At 42.8% G+C, this 23,490-nt stretch overlaps 1 protein-coding gene across 2 annotated transcripts in view; it reads left to right on the top strand.

Annotated features, from left to right (window-relative positions):
* Positions 1–22,744, top strand: part of LOC147023994 (maestro heat-like repeat-containing protein family member 1) — a 74,791-nt gene extending 52,047 nt beyond the window's left edge. For both annotated transcript variants that reach the window (XM_085890113.1, XM_085890114.1), the window contains exons 31-41: positions 227–395; positions 4,441–4,604; positions 4,944–5,081; positions 5,434–5,548; positions 6,636–6,779; positions 8,082–8,270; positions 9,208–9,363; positions 9,603–9,737; positions 16,214–16,316; positions 17,606–17,671; positions 22,195–22,744. In XM_085890113.1, coding sequence (XP_085746239.1) covers positions 227–395; positions 4,441–4,604; positions 4,944–5,081; positions 5,434–5,548; positions 6,636–6,779; positions 8,082–8,270; positions 9,208–9,363; positions 9,603–9,737; positions 16,214–16,316; positions 17,606–17,671; positions 22,195–22,328 — 1,513 coding nt within the window. In that variant the 3' untranslated portion in view covers positions 22,329–22,744. The remainder of the gene's footprint in view (positions 1–226; positions 396–4,440; positions 4,605–4,943; positions 5,082–5,433; positions 5,549–6,635; positions 6,780–8,081; positions 8,271–9,207; positions 9,364–9,602; positions 9,738–16,213; positions 16,317–17,605; positions 17,672–22,194) is intronic.
* The last annotated feature ends 746 nt before the right edge of the window (positions 22,745–23,490 follow it).

Genomic DNA, 23,490 nt, shown 5'->3' with positions numbered 1-23,490 from the left:
TTTTTTGCCCACCTGGTACTTTGTCGTTTTTTATTTCTATTTTGTTAAAACTTCAATCCCTTGGCTACCAATACAACGTTTATCAATGTTAATTTTTATATTGCTGGAGGATTTCGTGTGGATGTACAATATTGCAACACATTATTGAGAGGGATAGATAGATAGAGATATAGATCCAGAACAGGTTTGTGTCATTGTTTTATTCATCGATCATATGATCCATCAGGGCTACGACGATGATCTGGCGAGGCCTTGTGGAAGAGCAGACTCTAATCTTGCCCGTCCTTGAAGCACTTTGCGAAATGCTTACATCATCCCTTGCGTTCGATGAGAGGGTGAACGACTACCACCACCAGCAGCATTTGACACGAGTTCCCATCACGCAGGCTCTCACCGTGAGTTTCACATCATTTTAGATGCACCTCTGCAGCCTCATTGATATCTCTGGTCCAATTCAAATATCCAGGTGGTTTGAAAAAAAAAAAAACAGTTTCAGATAAATCTCATAGCTTAAGCCGCTGTCACACCTTGATGTTTTAGCCAGCATATGCCGACGTATGAAAAATTTGGCGAATACGCTGGCACACGTCAAATACGTTATGGGTAAGTTTTGTATACGTTAAGAGCACGCTGAAGCACGCTGGCATACGTCATAGTACGCCGAGCTCGTCGACATATGTTGTGCATGCACAAAATTTGTCGATGTGCTCGGCATATGACTCGCACGCTCCGCATACGCTGGCCATAAGTTGTCGGCACGTTATGCGATTGTTTACACACGTCGACACACGTTACTTGTAAGTTGCTCATAAGTCGAAATATGTCGAGGTAATGTTTAGCGTATCCGAAACTTATTTCTAACTTATGAGTAACGTGCTTTGAACTTATGTGTAACGTATCTCCAACGCATATTGACGTATGTAGACATATTTGATGTCTTCCAGACGACCACAGAACTTACTGAACGTGTTTCTAACTTACAGCTACCGTATAATGGCGTATTGTCAGCGTTTAGGGGAATTGGTATATAAAAATGGCGTTCACAGGAGGAACCCGTCAGTGTTCCAGACTCCATGGTGGGCAGATGTCCATGTCATCCGAGAGATGGAGGATCCGGCAAGGCTGAGACGAGAATACCTACTAGCTGTCCTCCAACATCAACATGACCTCATCGATTTGACACTGTACCAGTTGCGTGCCAATAGAGCCAGGAGAAGAAGAGGTGAATGGAGGAGAAGGAACTGGGTGGGACCATGGATCGGGAGGCGGCGGCAGTTTGGCATGTATGTCCAGCTCATGGTGGAACTCCGTAATGAGGAGTTCTTCGAAGTTTTTTTCGGCATGACTGTGATGTTGACACTTCAATGTCTGGTGCGGTTATGATTTGAATCGTCGAGCGGCAGCCTTTTAATAGGCTACGCCACGTGATCGTCGGCGATACACTGCCGCGCTATGCATAAGTTTGACTATCGTTGGGCAGAAGTTGTGACCGCCGACAACACGCTAAGCATTCGTTGGTATAAGTTATTTATAAGTTATCGAAACGTTCTGTGTACGTTACTAATACGTTATGCATACGTCCAACTCGTTATGAATACATTTAATAGTTCAGCATACGCCAGCATTTTAGATAAATTTTGACAAACAACCATAGGTTGGTAATAATAGCACAGGCATTGATGGGTGTAATGGCCTCCTCCTGTGTCGAAGTTCCTTGTCAGGGAACTCATTTTTTTTTTTAACGATGTTATTATTTAACGGTTATCTAATTATTTTACATACAAAATAGTGAAAGTTTTGACACCCTCCCCTTGTCCCATCCCCTGCTGTTCATATTGTTACGTTTGAGGGGGGGGGTATGCATTCAAAGGGTAATTAGGATGTTTAATTAGGTATGCCATGCTGTTCGAGTTTACCAGGATCTCGATGTAATAAGTAGCAATTCAGTGGTGATAAGTTGTCTAGTAAATGTTCATTTCTTCAAGGGGGGAAATGATAATTGTCACGTAATTAGATAGGGACACGGGATAGGGTAAGTGTATCTGCGTAAACCCCTTTTGGTATTCTCTGGAGACTGGCCGTGACGTCACAGGACAGTGCAGCGGATGGCTCCGCCCCGTGATCACGATTGGCAGAAGGCGACGGCGGTGGGCCAATAAACGGCTCAATTGGAAGTGACGAGGACAGGAGGATAAAAAGGTTCTGTTCAGGGTCGAAAAGGAAGAGGAAGAAGATCACAACCAAAAAGATCGTGTTTTTTTGGTGTAGAGGCTGTTGTGCGGGAAGCATCCTTGTTGTTGTGCTGATTCGATCGTGTTCTTGATCGTGTCTTGGAGCCTTGCTGAGCCTCGTGCCTCACCTTGGTTGGCTCTGGGGTTCTGCTGACTCGGAGTACGGGGTCGAACGGCGGGCGGACCTGCCTCCCTCTCCTGCTCGCAACTTGGCGCCAGAACTGGTTCCCTGGCGGCTGTGAGCGGACTTGGGCCAAGACCAGGAGGTCGACAGCACCACGGTTTCTCCTGCCCCCCTGACGAGAGCAAGGCCAGCTCGTCCGACGCCGATCCAGGGACAGTTGCGTCCACACCACGGTCCAGCCTGACCACCAGAAATAGCTACGGTGTGTGTGTGTGTGTGTGTGTGTGTGTGTGTGTGTGTGTGTGTGTGTGTGTGTGTGTGTGTGTGTGTGTGTGTGTGTGTGTGTGCTTGGCGCCTTAGAGGGATTGAGATCTGTATATTCATTGGAATTGTCTGTGTTTTTCCCCACGCCCGATCCCACACCATCCCGTCGAATCGCCCCGGATCCCTCTTCTTGCCGAGTCTTGTTATTTCTGGTAATAATAAAAACAAATAAACATCATCAACTCAGTGAAAAGTGACTCGTGCCACCTTCCTCGTCCCGTTTGCGGTAGAGCGATTAGAACCGCCATGTTTGGGTTATAAATAAATAAACCGCCTCCATCGTTTCGGCTCATTCTACGTTGGCGGGACTGTTCAAGTCCCGTGGACGTCACAATATGACTCAGACATTCCTTTTCTTCTCTTCCCCTTTCTCATACCATGACTTCCTTTCTCTTTCACCCTCCTACCAACACGCCCCTCCCCCCTTTTTCTCAAATTAGTTTTTCTCATCTTATCCACCAATCCCCCCCACCTTGCCTAATTGACTTGTTGATAACCCCACATTACTTGTTTTGATCTTTGTAGAAATACGAGGACGCGTTGAAAAGGAATCCCTCCTATTCTTTTTCTCCAAAACAGGTAAAGATCTTCGAATGAAACAAAGACCGATACGAACATCAATCTTTATTCTACGATGATGCAAATTTATTTCTCAACATAATCATCACTGCGGTTCACACATTTTTAGTGATGCCATCACGATGGATCTATGCATCATGATGACTTAACCGCCGCTTCACAGCGACCCTGACATCATCGGAAGATAAATGTTCTCCATGAAGATGTTCCTTAAGTTTGGGTAAGAGAAGAAAATCTTACGGAGCCATGACCGGTCTGGTGATCCTTTCTGACGGTACTCTATTGACCTTCTTTTACTCTCATGACCGAAATGGTGCACCCGACTCTCATCTCCGGTCGGTCGTCCCAATGCTCCACCCGACTCATCTCCGGTCGGTCGTCCTAATGCTCCACCCGACTCTCATCTCCGGTCGGTCGTCCCAATGCTCCACCCGACTCTCATCTCCGGTCGGTCGTCCCAATGCTCCACCCGACTCTCATCTCCGGTCGGTCGTCCCAATACTCATCTCCAGTGCTTTATGCTTCACAGCACTGACAATGTCATGCAGCCTGCTGCCATCTTGACTCGAGTAACACTGAGACCTCTAGTGTCAGAATTACGAAACTTCACACTCGGTGGCGGGAAGAACTAATGTGTGGACTGCGCTTTGTTTCATTCAAATATATTTTTCCTGTTTTGTGGAAAACGAGTAGGAGGCATTACCTTTCAACATGTCCTCAAACGAGGGTGCTGCTTGGCTCGGTCTGTGAGCCATCTGGGCGGCGGCTATAGCTGGCAGGGCACCTCCCCCTTCCCTTTTTCAACACACACGTTGTTTTGCTGCTGCCGAGACCATTATTGTCATGAAATGGAATTTACATTTTGTATTATCTGGTTGTTCTTTTATTGTGATCATCGTTATTATTATGAACTATATTATTTTTTTATTATTATTATTGTTATTCAATTTTTGTTTATTTTCGATATGAACTGAACATTTTTAGTCATCAGACGATTTACTTCTTTTGGAAAAAAATTCACATAAAACCGGAAAGAAAAGGATAGAATGAATGATCAGGACTTTTCGAGATGAAGCGTTCATTTTAAGGGAAGGCTTGGAGGTTGTTGTTATCACTCTTTTGTAATTTTATTCAATTTTGTTTTTGGTGGAGACACCTAAGTATCTTCATTCTTCTTTTCAGGTGACGGGTGCACTTCACAAAGTGTTAGAGTGCACAGGTTCGAGCACAGCGGCCGGCCTCATCTTTCCTCGACTCTTTCCCGCTCTTCTCCTGCACCTCGGGTCCTCCATCAATGTAAAACTCTCGAAGGATCTACGAGCATCAGGAAAAGTCCATCCGTGCAGGTTTGCTTTGTGTATTTGCACTTTAATGGTGCTCGTGCTGGCTCCTGGATACGTGGCTCCACGCGGTTTAATGAAACGGCCGCATGGAGGCGCCAAGCGATGGCTCTGAGCTCGCATGTCTCTGTGCAGCTCCCTCGAGCACAGGTCTTCGTCCGTGCTCCAAGCACGTAGTAAAACTGTTCACTTTTGCATGAAATGATCTTTTTGAAAGGAACCCTTGATCATAAATTTTGTTAACCTCTTGTTTTGTTCTTTATTTCCTGTTTTTAACTCGCCGCTTATTTAGCCGTTGATTGTCCATTTAGGAATCGTACGGTGATGAGTTATTGGTTCCGGCAGGGATGCAATGGAAGTGCTGAGATTGCTGCTGGTGCGAGCAGGATGCTCTGAGGTGTCGTGCGCTGTTGATGCCTCGGGAGGCTGGGAGGCCGTCTGTGAGCAAGCGCGGCATGCCGACGGAGTTGCCACGATCACTCGGTGAGGGAGCGAAGTTGTGTTTTATTGTCGATACGCAAATTACAACTTGTTTGTCATCCCCTCCCTGCGGGGGGGGGGGGGCAGGGGAGGGGGCAGAGGGGGCAGCATAGTACTCAGTTATATTGCAGTGGAGTATTTACTTCATTAACATTGTGGTCATCATTTTGCTCTGCCCCTTCACGTGTCACTTTTTCGGAGGAGCTTGTGGGTACTGTTATACAAGTGACAATTGAAGCACAAAAGTGGAACCTGCCATTACAATAGTGTGGTCGATGTGAAAATGAATGGGTGAATTGTTTTATTTTTTTATGTTTAGAAGTCTTGCATTCCATGCGATCTGTTTGTGTCGTAGCGAACTTGCAGTGGGAGCGGCCCCACGCTTGGCGGGACTCTCTGAAGGTCTCGCTCCATTCCTGTTGAGTGGCAGCAGCCAGCATCGCCTCACCACGGTGGCCCTTTATGCGGAGGTAACCTCGAGGGTGATAAAAACTTTACTTGGGACTGTAATGAGATGTCCGGATATGAAATTAGTCTTAGTGGTGAAAATTAAATAGTTTTGCAAGTTTCCTTGTCTTTACCCAGGTGGTTTGAGTTTCCTGAATTCCCTAGTTTTTACCTGTCTAGTTTGAGTTTCCTGAATATCTGAGTCTTTACCTGGGTAGTTTGAGTTTCCTGAATCTCCTAGTTTTTACCTGGCTGGTTTGAGTTTCCTTAATTTCTGAGTTATTGAACTGGTTTGAGTTTCCTGAATTTCCTCGTCATTACCTGTCTTGTTTAAGTTTCCTGAATATCCGAGTCTTTGCCTGGGTAGTTTGAGTTTCCTGAATCTCCTAGTTTTTACCTGGCTGGTTTGAGTTTCCTTAATCTCCGAGTTATTGAACTGGTTTGAGTTTCCTGAATTTAGTAGTTAACCTCCGCCATCGAAGATGGACGGAGGTTACTATTTTCACCCCTGTCTGTTTGTCTGTCTGTTTGTTTTTTTTTTTTGTGAACAGTATTACGGAAAAACTCCTGGACGGATTTCGACGAAACTTGGTGGTGGGATTAGGTATGGTCCAAGGATCATGCCATTAGATTTTGGACTTGGTCCAAAATCCAATATGGCTGCTATGGCGGCCATTTTGAAAAAATATTTGAATTTTTTTTTTTTTGCATTTCTACATGTTTTAAGTGATTTCCAACCCACCCCTCCCCCCCCAAAAAAAATTTGTTAGAGAAAAAAAACAAATTTTGCACCTTTTTTTTCAAAAAAAATTTAGATTTTTTTTTTTTGGGGGCATTTCTTCATGCGCGTCGATAGAGTTTAGTTTATTCAATCGTGGTTCAGTCGAGTCTGATCCGTTTTGACCTACAAGGAATAGGATATCAGGTTCACTTAAGTGACCCAGCAGTATTGGCGGCGGAGGTTTTGCACTCTACCGAGTGCTCCCCCTCTAGTTTTTATTGAGCTGGTTTGAGATTCCTGAATTTCCTAGTTTTTATTGAGCTGGTTTGAGTTTGCTGAATTTCCTAGATTTTTCTCAGAGAAAGTGAGCTCACCTTATTATTCACCAGCTGGTGGCCCAGAAAGCTGCTTGGGACATGGCGCTGCTGGAATCCTTAACGACGGGCCTGTTGGGCCGCCTTGTGGACTCCGAGCGTGACATCCGAACGCTTTGCCTTCGTGGTCTGAGCAACGTGGCTGCGGGAGGAACACAGGTGAGTTTTGTTTTTGAATACAAGAACATTTTAACTTTTATTTCTCACAATTGTTTTTTCCAAGGGCCACGTATGAATACTTTGATGTGCAGGAATTGCTCTTATTTTCAAATTTTAAATGTCGAACATCACGTCCATCACACCGACATATTAACTTTTAACAAAAAAAAATTACACTAAATATTGTTTTGATAAACTTCAATGAAAGAGCAGTTGCTGATGAATGTGATGTGAAGTTTGAGGCCTTGATCACACAGGCTCGGTTTATCTCCCAACCCCATCCCCTCCCACTCCCTCTCTCTTCTGAGATGGTTTTCATTGCTGTCTGTGAACCCTTCATGAAATCTCAAGGCACCAATCAGATGGTTCTGTGCCCATGCTGGATACGGTCATGGAAAAGCAGCCTCAGAAATGAACACACACACACACACACACACACACACACACACACACACACACACACACACACACACACACACACACACACACACACACACACACACACACACACACACACACACTTTACATTATATTTTCCAAGCAAAAGTGCCTGTTGCTTTGCTGATGGATTTAATCAAAAGTCAGCATGTTGTACTTCACAAACATTCTGCTCTATTCGCTCTTTTATTTCCCCGAGGTCATCTTCCATATTCTTGGAAGTCCGCTAACATCACCTTCGTCCGTCAGTTTTTCTGCTTACAAATGGCGTGAGCAGAAATCACTTCCCACTTCGCTGCGATGCTCCGCGTTGGATGCTTTCGTTTGAACCTCCGTTTTATATGAATGAAATGAAACGTTTTGACGTATTCTCATTCAGATTTCAACATCACCGTAGTACGTCTTATCAAGTTGTTTAAACTTGCTTTAGAGAAGACGATGATTTGTAATTACCAGCTATCACCGGGTGGCGCTATATGATACACATTTACTTAAAGATGATTGGGTCTTCCCCCCCCCCACCTTGAACCCCCTACCCCAGATATGCTACCCTGACAGAAACCATCTTTTTATGTTAGACAACATGGAAATTGTGGTTGGATTTGGTTCAGTAGTTCTTTAGTTTTTGAAGTATATATATATAAATATATATATATATATATATATATATATATATATATATATATATATATATATATATATATATATATATATATATATATATATATATATATATACAAACAAGCAAACACAATTTGAGCTTCAGCTATTGAATATTGAATCGGTGTTGCTTGCCTTGAATTGACCCGTGATGTGCGAAATCTTTCCATACTCACTCGCTGACTCTACGATTCCTGTGCCCAGATGTACAAATATTCGACCACGGTCGTGTCGGCACTCGTGGCCGGAATGGACGACAGAGACGACCCTGAAGATGTCATAACTCTTGAGGCAATGGCTGGGCTGGCGCGTGTGCTGTCCTGCCTTCAGGTCGATGACGTCTCTGCCATCCTTGTGAATGTTGCGCTTCGCATCCGTCCATTTTTTGAAAAGGTCCTTTATAAATCATACTTTTGATTTATCTGAGGCTCATGGAGGAGCACATACACAAATTGCATGCAGGCCAAACATTGGTCGATGTCGATGTTCTTTAACATGAATTTCAACAACATTCGTTAAAAAAAAAAGAAATATATATATATATAATAATGGACGAGTACATATGGTACCTGTATGTGGGGTTTGAACCCTGGCTTTTTGTGTATTTTGTTTACAAAATCTCTACTCATTGAAGAGTGAGATTATAGAGAACAACGAGGCAATGCACTCACAGCAGGGCAGTGGGGACAACATGTGGACCAGACAGAGACAGACAGACAGACAAAGGATACACAGTGGGGGTTTGGTTAGTGGGGCTAGAAAAGATGATGGATAGTGATGAGGGATAGCATGAGATGGTAGTGCACCACCTGGTACGAGCGATGGAGGAAAGTGAGATCGAGCAGACTCAAGAAGACAGTTTTCCAAAGAGGAGAAAAAGAGTCATAAAAAGGGGAGATGTGATTGTGGGAGTTTAACCAGGGGAGGGTTATGGGGTTCCCTCGATCATGAAGCTGCTTGTTCACTGAATAATGCCACAGGCCAACCTAATCTTGGAATAAATACTCTCGTGACGAGCAAAGATGGCTTTCGAGGTATTGTGTGATATTGGTGCAGCCATCGTATGACCTTTTGTTACTTTCGACTTTGAGGTCCTAGTGCCCTGGTCCGCCCGCCTGGGTGACCATCGTGACAGCATGGCTGCATGACAGGTGCACCAAAGTTCTAGTCCTGAGACGATCACGCGTTTTGATTGTGAAGGTTGGAATACGGAGGGTTCTACTTTGCTGTTTGGATGATAATTTGTGAAATGCTAAGCATTCGTACTGCAGCAATCGAGCACCATAATTGGAAAATCTGTGTGCATGTGCTCGTGCGTAACCACGTGCAGGAACGTGAAGCAGTGCGTGCGGCGACATTTCATCTTCTGGGGCTTCTGTCGAGGTTCGCCACGGGCACGGCACGTGAGCAGTTTGTGGAGCAGCTTCACACCAACCTGGCGTCTCTGTTACTGCATCTCAATGATGAGGACCCTGCTGTACGCAAGGTACTTCCGCACTCTGTGCAGTCTGTCTTTAGCTTCCCTGTTGCCTACTCCAATCTGTGTGTGCTTTTAGAGAGTTGATATAAATGTTTATGAAGTGATGGAACGCAGAGGTGATTTATCTCACAGAAATGAATGCAATTTTTGTGGCTTTGATGGACACTCAATACGTGTCTGCCTGATTACGTGTGCGAGTTACCTGTATGGGTGCATCAGTGAACCCTTCCATGTGTCTTGTTCAGGCTTGCAAGTTTGCCTTGCGGGAGGCAGGGCCTCTGCTCGGCTCTTCTGCTGTGGCCACCATGTTCTGTAAGCACCTTCTGGAGGAGGCCACTCTAATCTACGGAGATTTCTGCAGTGACCTCGCAAAACTCATGGTACGAGCATCGGAGCACATGTATATATATATGTGTATATATATATATGTGTATATATATATATATATATATATATATATATATATATATATATATGTATATATATAGCCTGGTGTTGGCGCAGTGGTTAGGGCAGCGGCTTGGGATCCAAAAGTTCCTGAGTTCTAGCCCCGTTGGGCCACTGAATTAATACACCAGTGGGGTTGACTCAGCCTGTCATCCTTCCGAGGTCGGCGAAATGAGTACCAGTGTACTGGGCCGGTGTATACCCCGGTTAAAATAGGTGTACCATATCCCTGTGTCGTAAGAGGCGACCAGGGTTGCGTCAGGAAGGGCATCCGGCGTAAAACATGTGCCAAATCACTATGCGGATCATATGGATGATCCGCTGTGGCGACCCCTAATGGGAGCAGCCGAAAGAAGAAGATATATAAATATATGTATGTATGTATATATATATATATATATATATATATATATATATATATATATATATATATATATATATATATGCAGAAAGCCACCTACGTCGTAATGCGGTACACACACACACACACACACACACACACACACACACACACACACACACACACACACACACACACACACACACACACACACACACACACACACACACAGTCATGTGCCGCATTACGACGTTTCGGTCAACGACGGACCGCTTATACGACGGTGGTCCCATAAGATTATAATGGAGCTGAAAAATTCCTATCACCTCGTGATGTCATAGCCGTTGTAGCGCTGCCCATCGTATAAAAGTACAGTATAGCACATACAATTATGTGCAGTACATAATACTTGATAATGAACAACTACAGTGTGGCCCCATTATAACGTGATCGATGGGGTCCATAAAATGTCATCGCAAAAAAAGCGGAGCCACGCTAAATCGGGATTCAAGAAAATCAGTGTTCCAACTCACCCGATGTTGACCCAATATCCTAAAACACTCCTATTTTCACCCAATTTGACCCGTCTTTTGCACGTTTACCTTCTAGCAAGTAAATTACCTTTTGAATTAAAGAATTCCGCGAATAAATTATTGTTATTACTGTAGAAATTAAAACACAAGTGAATTTTTAGTGAAGCTTTTTATGTTGTTAAAACAATCGCACTGTTCCGAAAATAGATCACATAATTGACAGGAGCTCGTTTCTTCATTTGTAAATTATAACATCGATGCAATGATTACGTATTTATAAAATCCAAACGCTATTTATTCGCCTTTCTATAAATCGATGCGAGAGGAGATTGTAAGCAGCCGCTAACAACTCACATGGCCGTCATGAACAGCACAAAGGTAAAACTAACGCGTCTTCCGTCTATCTTGGATGTGTGTTACAATTGCCTCCAGTATTCAGTACAGTAACATGCTGTTCAGGTTTGTAGCCGAGGAGCAATAGGCTATACCATATAGCCAAGGTGTGTATTTGGCTATACCATCTCGGTTTGTGTAAGTACACTCCATAATGTTCGCACAATGACGACATCACTTAATGACGCATTTCTCAGAACATATCCCCGTCGTTAAGTGACGCATGGCTATATATATATATATGTTGTGGTCAACTGCTGTCAGCCAAAGCAACAGGATGGGTTGAGTGCCTGACGCCTGGATAATGTACACGTCCATCGAAGCCTAGCTTAGCACCAGACGTAACACTGTAATGACATCCCAGCAAAAAGAGCGTGACAGACAGATGGCCAGATAAATCCAGCTGGTTTAATATACAGATGATTGTCTTACTTCATTCGGATTGACAACACTCAAAGAACGTATCAGCAACCACGTGGTTTCAGGAAGGGCCAAAAAGGCTGTCCTCACTGGCCTTGCTGCTTGGAAAGATCTGTCCTCGAGTCCAGAATTAAAATGACAAGTCTGTCGACACTCCTTACAGGAACGGCAATCCATCTCACAGCAGACTCGTTTTCACGATCTGAGTTTCCATGACTGTTTCTGGAAGAGTGGTTCGCATAGTGTGCGATCCGATATGGAAGTTTGGATTCGAGGATTTCAAGGGTCCTGGGTTTGAGGCTAATTCTGAAGCTTCATATCACCATGACAACGTTTTTGTTTTGTTTTTTTCTTTTGTTTGGAATTATTTTTCTATAACGCTTCACATTTAACAAGAGGAGGAAGCAGTCCTGTTTGTTTATACAGGTATACTTTTGAAAACATGTCAGGAGCATAGAATGTGAATCGATGTGTGGGAGACCAAGCTGATGAAAGAACGCAATGATACGGCCAAATTCTTGAGCATATCCATCAATGGATGTGAACTGTAACAGGTTGAGAGGTTTCGGCGTCTGGGTGCAACAAAGCTTGTTGACCAATGATGGTAATGTCTTTAAAGAGATCAGAAAAAGAATGGCCAGAGCAAAAACAAGCTCAAATGAGCTCAGATCCTCGTCCTCTTAATGATGACGACATAAAAACGAATATGACGTCATTGTGATGCTTCCGGTTTGCGATTAAATTATCTGTGCTCATGCCCGGCTTGATTCCCGCAAACAAAATTCAAACGGCTTGCCTAGTTTCGGAGATAATGGTATAGGCGAATATCCATTAGCGGCAATATTATGACGTCAACTTTTTTTCTAGGAAGAATTTCCAAAATCGGAGATGGTTTTTGCCTGCGCGTGGGCTTTCTGCATATACATGGCAAGTTTCACGAAGATCCGATGAAAACTCTGGGTTGTGAAACAAAATGTCAAACAATAGGAATGACCTCATAAAAATTGATATGATGTCATGGTGATGTATCATATGTGTGGCAATTCATCTCTGCTAATGCCCTGTTCGATTCCAGCAAACAGAATTCAAAAACCTTGCCTAGTTTCGGAGATAATTTTTTAGGCGATTTCCATTAGCGGAGATATTTTGACGTCATAACTTTTTTTTTCTCGGAGGAATTTTCAAAATCTGAGATGGTTACTGTCTGCACAGGGTATTTTTACATATCCATGCCAAGTTTCGGGAAGTTTCGATGAAAACTGTAGGCTGCAAAACAAAAAAGTCCACAAGAAGAAGATGAACAACAACATGAGTAAGACTTGGAGATCCTCCACGAGGATCTAAAAAAAAAAATTTTTTTTTTTTTTTTGGAAAAATAGGACTTAAATGTCAAACAATAGGAAAAATAGGACTTAAATGTTAAACAATAGGAAAAATAGGACCTAAATGTTAAACAAAAAAGCTTCAACAAACGTATGAAGAAAGGGTGAGTGAAATCCTTTATTTTGGAGTGAGGTGCTTTATGGGTCTGAGATATGGACCTTGAGAAAGGAGGACAATTGAGAGACGAGAAGGTTTTGAAATGTGGGTGTGCTGGACAATGGGCAGGATTGGATGGGATTAAAACAAGAGGAACTAGAAGGGCACACGGTAGAGTGCATACCTCCGCCACGTAATGCCTGATCCACGAGAACATATCTGGCCCAATACATTTAAAAACTAGAGGGGGAGCACTCGATAGAGTGCAAAACCTCCGCCGCCAATACTGCTAGGTCACTCAAGTGAACCTGATATCCTATTCATTCAATTTGACGTCAACAGTGCTCACAGAGTTATAGTTTGCAACTTTCCCTTTTACTTTTAACTTTTACATACTCAATTTATTCGTCATAACTCGATTCCTTGAGACAGAAATTGATTTCACGTGGGTATATTCACCTGAAGTTCCAAAATCAGCCACAATTATAATTTTGGCATGTTTTTTTTTGTTGGAAATCACTTATAACATGTAGAAATGCAAAAAAATTTGAAATTTTGTTGAAAAAAAAAGTTGCAAATTTTTTTTTCTCCAACAATTTCTTTTTTTGGGGGGGGGATGGGTGGGTTGGAAATCACTTAAAACATGTAGAAATGCAAAAAAAAAAAATTCAAATATTTTTTTCAAAATGGCTGCCATAGCGGCCATATTGGACTTTGGACCATTTAATGGCATGATCCTTGGACCATACCTAACCCCCCCCACCAAGTTTTGTCGAAATCCGTCGGAGTTTTTCCGTCATACTGTTCACAAACAAACAAACAAACAGAAAGGGGTGAAAACAGTAACCTCCATCCATCTTCGAAGATGGCGGAGGTTAAGTAGCATCCGTTGAAGACAGTCTTCAATATCCCCCGCCATAGTAAATGAGGATTAACAAACTTGTATTCCCTAAGCGTGTGCAGTATGTATGTGAAGTTTCCCCTTGATCTGACCAGCCGTTCTGGAGAAGATGTTTGAAGGTTTTAAGGTAAATTAAATATGGCCACCAAACCATGTGACCTATCACTGAGAAATTAACAAACTTCTGAAAGGATGTCTTGGAGAAAGTGTGTGTGAAATGTTGCCTCAATCTGTCCAGCCGTTTTGGAGAAGAAGATTTTTAAAATGTATTAATTTTCAATCCAAGATGGCTGATGAACCATGTGACCGATGTGGTCATAAATTTACATTCTGCCTCCAATCCTCCAGTCGAATATGTGTGTGAAGTTTCGTGTTAATCGGATGAGGTGTGTTTTTCTATCCAAGATGGCCGCAAAACCATGTGACTTGTGACGTCATAAATTTTCTATGTATGCAGACATGATGGAAGATGATGGTTGCAAATTTTTGCTTCGTTAGGTTATGTGATTCCAGAGAAAACATTATTTGATATTTTTTCTTGAATCCAACATGGCTGCCAAACCATGTGACCTATCAACTAGAAAATATCAAAAAGCACCAGTTCACCACTTGCTTGATATGTGTACCAAATTTCGTAAATATATCTTGAGGGGATTTTTAGTTAAGCTCCGGAAACGAAATGTGACGGACGGACGGAACCCATTTCTATATCCCTCGCCAACTTCGTTGGTTGGCGGGGGATAATTAAAGAGTCCTTCAGGAGGTGTTTTGTTGAGACATTTGGGAAGAGACCGAAGAATTGGTTTGGATCATGTTTGAAGAAAAGTAGGATGGCTGAAAGAGGCGATCGAAGGTTGGATGGAATGATGTTGCTATATTGGATGAAAGATGAAAGATGAAGGCTGATACAAAAATCTGAGATTGAGAGCCATGGATGGGAAGGTGATGCCACGGAGATGGTGGAGGGGGACGGGAAGGTCGGGGTGGGAACGAGGTTGGGTGGGGGATGAGGTTATGGTTTTGGAGGGGGAGGTTGTTGTAGAGGAGGTTGTGGTTGGGGGTGGTGGTGGGAGAGGAGGTCAGGGTGGGGATGGAGGAGGGGGAGATGGGGTTGTTACTTTGAAAACATTGACCACTGGCTTGACTGAACCTGAGCTTGGGCTGTATTAATGTCAGACATCGTGAATAATTAACGGTGCTTTCTAAACGAATGAGTAGTTTTTGATCCGAATCGTCACTAGTTGCAACTTTGGAACCTGCAGTTTCACCGCTGCCAGAGACAATTGGTCAGGATCGGTGTAAGAATAAACACCAGGGAAACAGAGGCGATGATGAGTTGTACAGGACAGACAAAAGTGATTGTCGTCAAGGATATAAATGATGACCAACTGAAGCAGGTGGAGAGGTTGAAGTACTTGGGATCGACAATTGATGAGCAATGTGGATGTGAGGCAGATGTAAGGTACAGGGTGGAAAAAGTGGAGTGCTGTGACAGGTATGGGAGACAGAAGAATACCAATTGAGGTTTAAAGTGAAGATGTGCAAAGTGGTGAAAAGACCAGTGATGATGTTTGGTGCTGAGACTTGGGCATTGCGTTTGAAGGAAGAGCAGTCACGTGCCAGGGAAGAGATGAGGATGCTGCGATGGATTGAAGGGATGTCGTTAGCAGATAGGAAAACTATCACCGCAAGTTAGCAGAAAGGATAACTAGTGAAGAGATATGAAGAAAGTTTTGACTGATACGTATTATGGAGAAAGTTTGTGAGGCAAGGCGAAGGTGGTATGGGGATGTTGTGCAGCAAAAATGGCATCAAATAGAACGGTTGAAGGAAACGGGGGAAGGGGCAGACCGACACCGATATGGCTCGACGAGGTGAACCATGACATTGAAAAGGATTAGGATCAGGGGATGGAGAGAACGGAGCGTTTTTGAGAAGGAAGATCCGAGCTGCTGACGGCATTCGTGTGGGATTATACATCCGGAAAGTAGTATAATGAGTTGCACCCGCAGGTGATTACATCTGCAAACATCGAGTGTTGTGTATTGTTCTGAAGGACTTGATAAAGGAGGTTTGGCTGAAAAGTATAGAATTTGCAGTCCCGAAGCACCCCCCCCCCCACCTCCGTCCCTCATCCAAATCAGGAACTTCTTTGTTTGGTGGCTCTTACTACTTTACACGAATGCTCAACCACTCACCTATTTTCTAGTTCAGGTGAAACGCAACATCAAACAATCGCAGCAATGTGATCGGCTTGTAATTGTATGATGTGTATTGAAACCTTTGGCCTTTTCCTGTTAACGTTGTTTAACTTGTTCTTGTTTTCAATGTGTGCTTACGCAGGTTCAGGATTTCCTCGATAAAGTTCCCTTCTACGTGCTGAGCTGTGTGACGTTCTTCAAAAGCATTTGGCCCATCATTCGTGGCAACGCAGCCATGCTCGTCGGTATGGAAACATTGTGCTCTTGGTTTTCAGCTCCGAATGAGAACCAGGCAGTCAGTGTCAATTTTTCCCTCCGCTTTGCCATCTTTGCATCATGATCCAAGGCTCATTCAGGAGTGTACATTAGGAGGCGTCGATGTACTCGTACATTAGGAGGCGATGGGCAAATGTTCCCTCAATATAAGTTTCTAACTTGACATCCCAGCATAATGAGCTACGCGCTCAGATGGGAAAGCCGAACCGGCCATCAGGTCGGTACAGCTGTTTCTGACTTCCGGGGTTATCTTCGCAAACGCTCTCCTCACATGTTATCGCCGTGGTCACTGGCTATGAACTCGCCTTCAAACTAATCCGTATTTTCCAATCACAACTGTCTCGCTCGTCATCCAGATCTTGGGGTATTGAACGAGGTAGGGGCAAGATCTACCGCAAAGACCTCCCATAGTTTTGTAAGTCACTGAAAGGCCAGACCTGCATCCGGACCTTGAACAAAATCGAATCGGCTTGTTCTTGTCAACTACCCAACTCATCCACCAAGTTTTGTCATAACCCATCCAAAACTTTTTGAGATATCATGCTAGATATTATTTTTTGCCCGAATTCTCAAAGGTGAAGAATCACTAAAGAAAATTTTTTGAAAAAAAATAAAATCTGGATCCGGATCTTCATAAGAATCGAATGAATTTGTCCTTGACACACCCAACATGTCCACCAGGTTTTGTCCGAATCCGTCCGTAACCTATCGAGATATCCTGCTCACAGACAGGGGCGAAAACGTAACCTCCATCATCCTCCTGGGGCGGAGGTAACTATCGACCCTCCCCATCAGTCCTTCTTCCTCGTCCACCTTGAATAGCTCCATAAATTTATCATGCTGATGCCATTGGTCTTTCAAAAGTCTGATCTCGTTTGAGACCGCTGGTCTCTCGCGAGTCGTCCTCTTGGAGTCGATGAACAACAGTTTTATGATTGGTTATAGAGTTTTCCCGAAGATTGCAACTTCGTATGACATCATCAGTTTTATATCGTCATTAAAACGTTCCGGAAAATGTTCGTCTCATTACTCGGCAAAGTCACGACCTTCTGTCGTTTGCTGTTGAGCGTGTTTTTGAATGAGGTGCAAACTTGTCTGGCTTGGGCTTAAGTAACCACGTCATTGTCCATCATGCACACACTGAGGAATCTACGTTCTTTTCGTTATTTAAAAAAAAAAGGTTTTGTTGTAAAAACGAACTCTTTGTGTTGGCTTGTTATGACTGAGAAAACAAATAAATGTTGTTTTGCAATTTCAGGATTTTTCATGGGATTCATGCCGGCGGAGGCCATGCAGGGTGTCTCACTGGAGCATGTATGTGGAGGTAAGCATGTCCAAATTGTTCAACACAAAATGCACAACACAACTGTTTGCACTTGATCTATTCCCTGTCGTTGTTGAAAGCCGGAGGTAAAAGGTGGATACGGGCCGAACAGACTGTTCTGTTCTTGTGTATGGCAGCTTGGCTGCCGGGTTGCGATAATTTATTGGAAGCACGGTCGCGCCGCTGATGCTGTGTCCCTCTACCAGTACACTGGTACTCATTTCGCCAACCTCAGAAGGATGACAGGCTGAGTCAACCCCACCTGGTGTTAATTCAGCAGCCAACGGGGCTTGGACTCATGACTCTACGATCCTAAGCCAGCCACCCTAACCACTAAGCCAACAGCAGGCTTGCTGAACAGACTATCGATTTTATAAAAAAAAGTAGAAATAACTGTGGAAGAACATGGTGGTCAGCATGAAATAGTGGTGAGATAGCACCTTGAAGGACTAGGAAGTGCACCAGACGTGTGATTTATAGAGGTGAGAGGACAAAGGAATGGAGACGAGCAGAAAGTTTGTACTCGAGGACGTTAACAATAAGTTTATGGATGACCACATGTAAGCTGCAGAGGTATAAAACATGGGTGAATGATAATGAGAAGAAAGGGTGGAAGGCCATCTCGGGGTGGTGTAAAATGGACGGACCATTTTATGTGCAGGGAGAAGTGGGGTGTGGAATGTCAATTATCTTCCAGAGCTTTAGATCAGACAGTCTGAAGGAGCCCAAAGTATAAAAGACTATTCCATTGCAATATGGGTGAAAGTTTGTTCTGCGAGAGAGTACCCCTGGCTTGGTCCTGTCCTTTTGATATTGGCTAATTAACCCACTGGCACATCGAGCTGACTTGACCCAAAGTCAACCTTGTGGCCACGTAGTGAGACCAAAATGTTCCGGAGATGGTACTTTGTCAGTAGTTTATTTCCTTTATATTGTCTCAGGCTTGTGTCGGGGCTTGTCCATGTGTTCTTGTCCTACGTGTCAAAATGCTTTGGAGACTGTGGAATTGCTGTGAATTGCAAGGACGTTCAAATCTGCAAAAAGTGAGAGGGGCCACAGAGCGGAGGATGCAGGGGCCACAGAGCGGAGGATGCAGGGGCCACAGAGCGGAGGATGCAGGGGCCACAGAGCGGAGGATGCAGGGGCCACAGAGCGGAGGATGCAGGGGCCACAGAGCGGAGGATGCAGGGGCCACAGAGCGGAGGATGCAGGGGCCACAGAGCGGAGGATGCAGGGGCCACAGAGCGGAGGATGCAGGGGCCACAGAGCGGAGGATGCAGGGGCCACAGAGCGGAGGATGCAGGGGCCAGAGAGCGGAGGATGCAGGGGCCACAGAGCGGAGGATGCAGGGGGCACAGAGCGGAGGATGCAGGGGCCACAGAGCGGAGGATGCAGGGGGCACAAACCGCTCAAGATTTTGCACAAAATGAGACTGTTTCATAAAGTCTGTTTGAGCAAGGAGGATTTCGTCTATCGTCAGGGACTAACAGAGGCCAGGTTCGCTGGGATCTTCAACATTTCAATTGGACCACAGTTTAAATTTTTCAACAGGTCTGTTGAGCTGATTTTTTTGTTCTGCTCTTGGGAAGAAGACTGAGAGGTTTGCAACCGAGGGATTCGAGTTTGGGCTGCTTGCTCGGGTTAGGATTAAATTGATTGCTTTCCATGCAGAAGGGACCTGGACCTCGTGAGCCACTGGCTTACGATGCTCAGAACCCAGGTTCTAGTTCCATATTTGTCCATTATGAACTAATGTCTTTGTAATTCACGTTAAAGTGCACTGTGTACCATCTTTGTGTACAAGCCACAGATCTATGTAAAAAAAAAAAAATATATATATATATATGTAATATGTATATTTTATTTATATATATATATATATATATATATATATATATATATATATATATGTAATATGTATATATACCTAGCAAAAGTACCCCTCCCCAGTGACGGCAAAAGGCTCACCATGGTGGTGGCGAGAATAACGACAGAAGATGACGGTCAGGCAGTTGTCTGGGAAATTCAATCCGTCCTGTAGCGCTCAACCTCACCAAAGGTGGCGTTACTCAAACCAACTGCAACAGCCGGGAAGTATAACCCATCATTTTCCCCTGGGGTTCCCTGGTGGCCGAAGGAGCCACTAACCCCACTAAAACCTGCCCGGAACAACCTTTTACCTCTGTGGAAAATTTGGTCCAAATCTGTCCAGTGTAGGAGTGTATATGTAACACGCAGACAGACAGACAGATCGACATTTGTCGTTGTAGATGGAGCGTATGCATGTATGTATGTATATACGTTTGTATCGACGCTCCATACCCATTGTTTGGCCAGATGGCCTGACACCACCCACAAATGTAACGTGATAGAAATCATACGTCCGCCATTTTGGAAAGCCAAAGACATATTTGGAAGGGTCATATTCACAATCGCTCTGCCACACATGGCATGTTACCCGCATTTCACGGGTTTGACCCGCTTTGTTTCTGAAAACCCGCAAACCCACTCGAGTGTCATCGAAACTGTTTCCCTTCAATCTCACTCGCAAGGATGGACACGGGCTGATAGACCTGGGGGGTGTGTTGCACTCGCCAAGTGGCTTAAGCACTCAAGTAAGCAATCCATTCGAAACCGTTGATGAGGAACGGCTGGCTTTACAAGTGCTAGCTTGGTGTTTGCTAATGGAAACCGCTTACGCGCACACCCCTGGAGCGACCTGTAGCCGATGTGCAATGTATCCCTTTCGTGAGTCTCGTTAATTGGCTCTGTGACGTCATGAGCTTTCTCTCACCGAAGGCCACGTCTCCAGCCTCCAGGATTACGTGCATCGTATCACTTCCAATCTCGTCTAATAAATAAATAACCCCGTTTTCCATTCCTACCAACCCTTTTTTTTCGTCACCTCCAAATTGTCATGCATGCCATGCCCCCCAGAAGTTGTCCCTTCGGTGTAAAACTACCTAAGCGACTGTTAAGAGATCATCAAATATCGAGAGGTTGGAGCCGATGTGTGTAATGCGCCTTGTGAAGGAAGGTATACAATAGATACAATAAATATCGCTCTGATTTATAATTTCAGGATGGCCTAAATCCAAGAGATCCGCACACTCTCCTATAAGCTGTCTCGCCTGGCTTCAAATCCAGACCCAGCTGTAAACGGTCATCCTGGCGTTTCACAGGCAGAGTGGTTCATCAATGCGTGTGCCGTCCCTCGGATGGCCGTTAAATTGGCGTCCCCGAGACCGGCACTAGTTGGTGGACGTTAAATATCCCACGATGTCCTTCGTGAAGAGTAGACAATCTATCGCCAGCACCATGAATGGAATTGCAAATTCATGCCTGGCCATCTGGTTCGTGAAAGACTTGGGCCAAATTTCTCCTTTCCAACCCCACCCACAAGAACATGGGAATAATTGTCGTTAAAGAAGAATAAGAAGACTATTTAGGTTAATGTGCTTTTCCTGTGAACTCGTTATTGATCCTGGTTTGCATAAAAGAACCTTCCCGGCGGACAATCCCTGAAAATACTTAATTATACCTCTGGTTGAGCACTTTTCACAGCAGCAGCAACCGACCCGGCAGTGGCTGTATCCACTTCGATTGTTGGTCTGATAAAATACTTGGACGTAACCTCCGACCTTTGTCCATTTTGTGTCTGAAAGATGATCCCGTCGTACGTTTTTATCCTGTGACAAAAATCTTTCATCAGGAACTGAGCTCTTGGCCTTCACGACCACATGGTGTTGCCACGCGTGGTTCCAAAGGCACACGATGACTGGGCATGCACATCCCGGTCTCGCAGCACAGCGTCTCGAGTAGACGGTCGTTAATGGAGTATTGCTCTCCACTGTGGGTCGGGGATCCTGCATTTAATTATTGTGGCAAAAGCTGTGGGGATCGTCGATGTCTTTGAAAAAAAAGGACGTGGAGGTGCAAAGGTGACCTCTTCAACTATTGCTTCACATTCTTGACTTCTCAGCCATTAGCTCGATCCACTCATCAGCATCTCACCCAATGTAATCTTTCCGCTCATTTATTTTTTTTTTTCATTTTCTTTGTCCATCTCCATCACGTATCTGCTTGATCTCGTGCACTCAAACATTGGTGTGTTTGTCTTTCACCGTTTCCTGTTTTGATCTTGATCTCCATCTGTACAGCAACAAATGTTTACAGTACAGGTCCCTCACGTCTCCACGGACCCTGACCCAGGATGCTTTTTACAGCGTGGCGACATCGCGCTGTTATATAATTGGCTATTCTGTCCTGTGTCTTCTGTCACACTTATGGCCTCGTACGTCCCTTTGATCTGAGGGCTATAAATAGAAATTTGTCCAACGTCACAACTCTTCCCATCTGCATGTTAATTCACCGTGTCTACATTTACATTTTATAACTGCAAAATTGTTTCATCATTCTTAACCTCGACTTTTACTGCCCCCAGCCACGCGATATCGAAGTATTCACTTCTTGTTGTGACTTGCTTCTCTTGATGGAAATGCTAATTGTGCGCACGCGTGCAGCTGTGCTGGCTCTGTTGAAGGATCCTGCTCCGTGCGTTCGAGCTCACGCTGCTGATGCGCTCGGCTTGCTACCGAACGTAACTTACAGCCATGGAACGAATGGGCGAAGCGAGCACCTGGACCTGAAAAACTGACTTGGTCCCACATCCAGAGTATCGGCAGCCGAGTCGTTGGCCGTGCCCTGTCGAAACACTTTAAGTCTGTCTTCGTGTTCCAGGTTCTGTTCACTCACACCCAGTTCTCATGTGCAACCAGCAAGGGCTCTCTTAAGTGCTCCTTGTGTCTGATGGAATCCTTGGAGCAAACTTGGACTAACAGGCAGGGAGGGACATGGACCTCCACCTCGACACATTCTTGGAGCCATTCATCATTTTGCGATCGTTTATCATGTTTATAAATCTGTATTTTATGTACACCAAGAAGTCGTCCTTGATAAGGCAGAAGCATCACCGCTTTGATCATTCTCAGCACAATTGCTGTTGTAAATCCTGATGGCAGTGTGTATGTGTGATATATATATATATATATATATATATATATATATATATATATATATATATATATATATATATATATATATATATATATATATATATATATATATATATATATATATATATATATATATATATATATATATATATATATATATATATATATATATATATATATATATATATATATATATATATATATATATATATATATATATATATATATATATATATATATATATATATATATATATATATATATATATATATATATATATATATATATATATATATATATATATATATATATATATATATATATATATATATATATATATATATATATATATATATATATATATATATATATATATATATATATATATATATATATATATATATATATATATATATATATATATATATATATATATATATATATATATATATATATATATATATATATATATATATATATATATATATATATATATATATATATATATATATATATATATATATATATATATATATATATATATATATATATATATATATATATATATATATATATATATATATATATATATATATATATATATATATATATATATATATATATATATATATATATATATATATATATATATATATATATATATATATATATATATATATATATATATATATATATATATATATATATATATATATATATATATATATATATATATATATATATATATATATATATATATATATATATATATATATATATATATATATATATATATATATATAT

Source organism: Eptatretus burgeri, chromosome 7 (genome assembly GCF_056783735.1).
Source record: "Eptatretus burgeri isolate ZD-2024b chromosome 7, Ebu_testis_v1, whole genome shotgun sequence".
Lineage (NCBI taxonomy): Eukaryota > Metazoa > Chordata > Myxini > Myxiniformes > Myxinidae > Eptatretus > Eptatretus burgeri.
The sequence above is the reverse complement of the archived record's forward strand: the minus strand, read 5'-3'. Positions and strand labels throughout refer to the sequence as shown.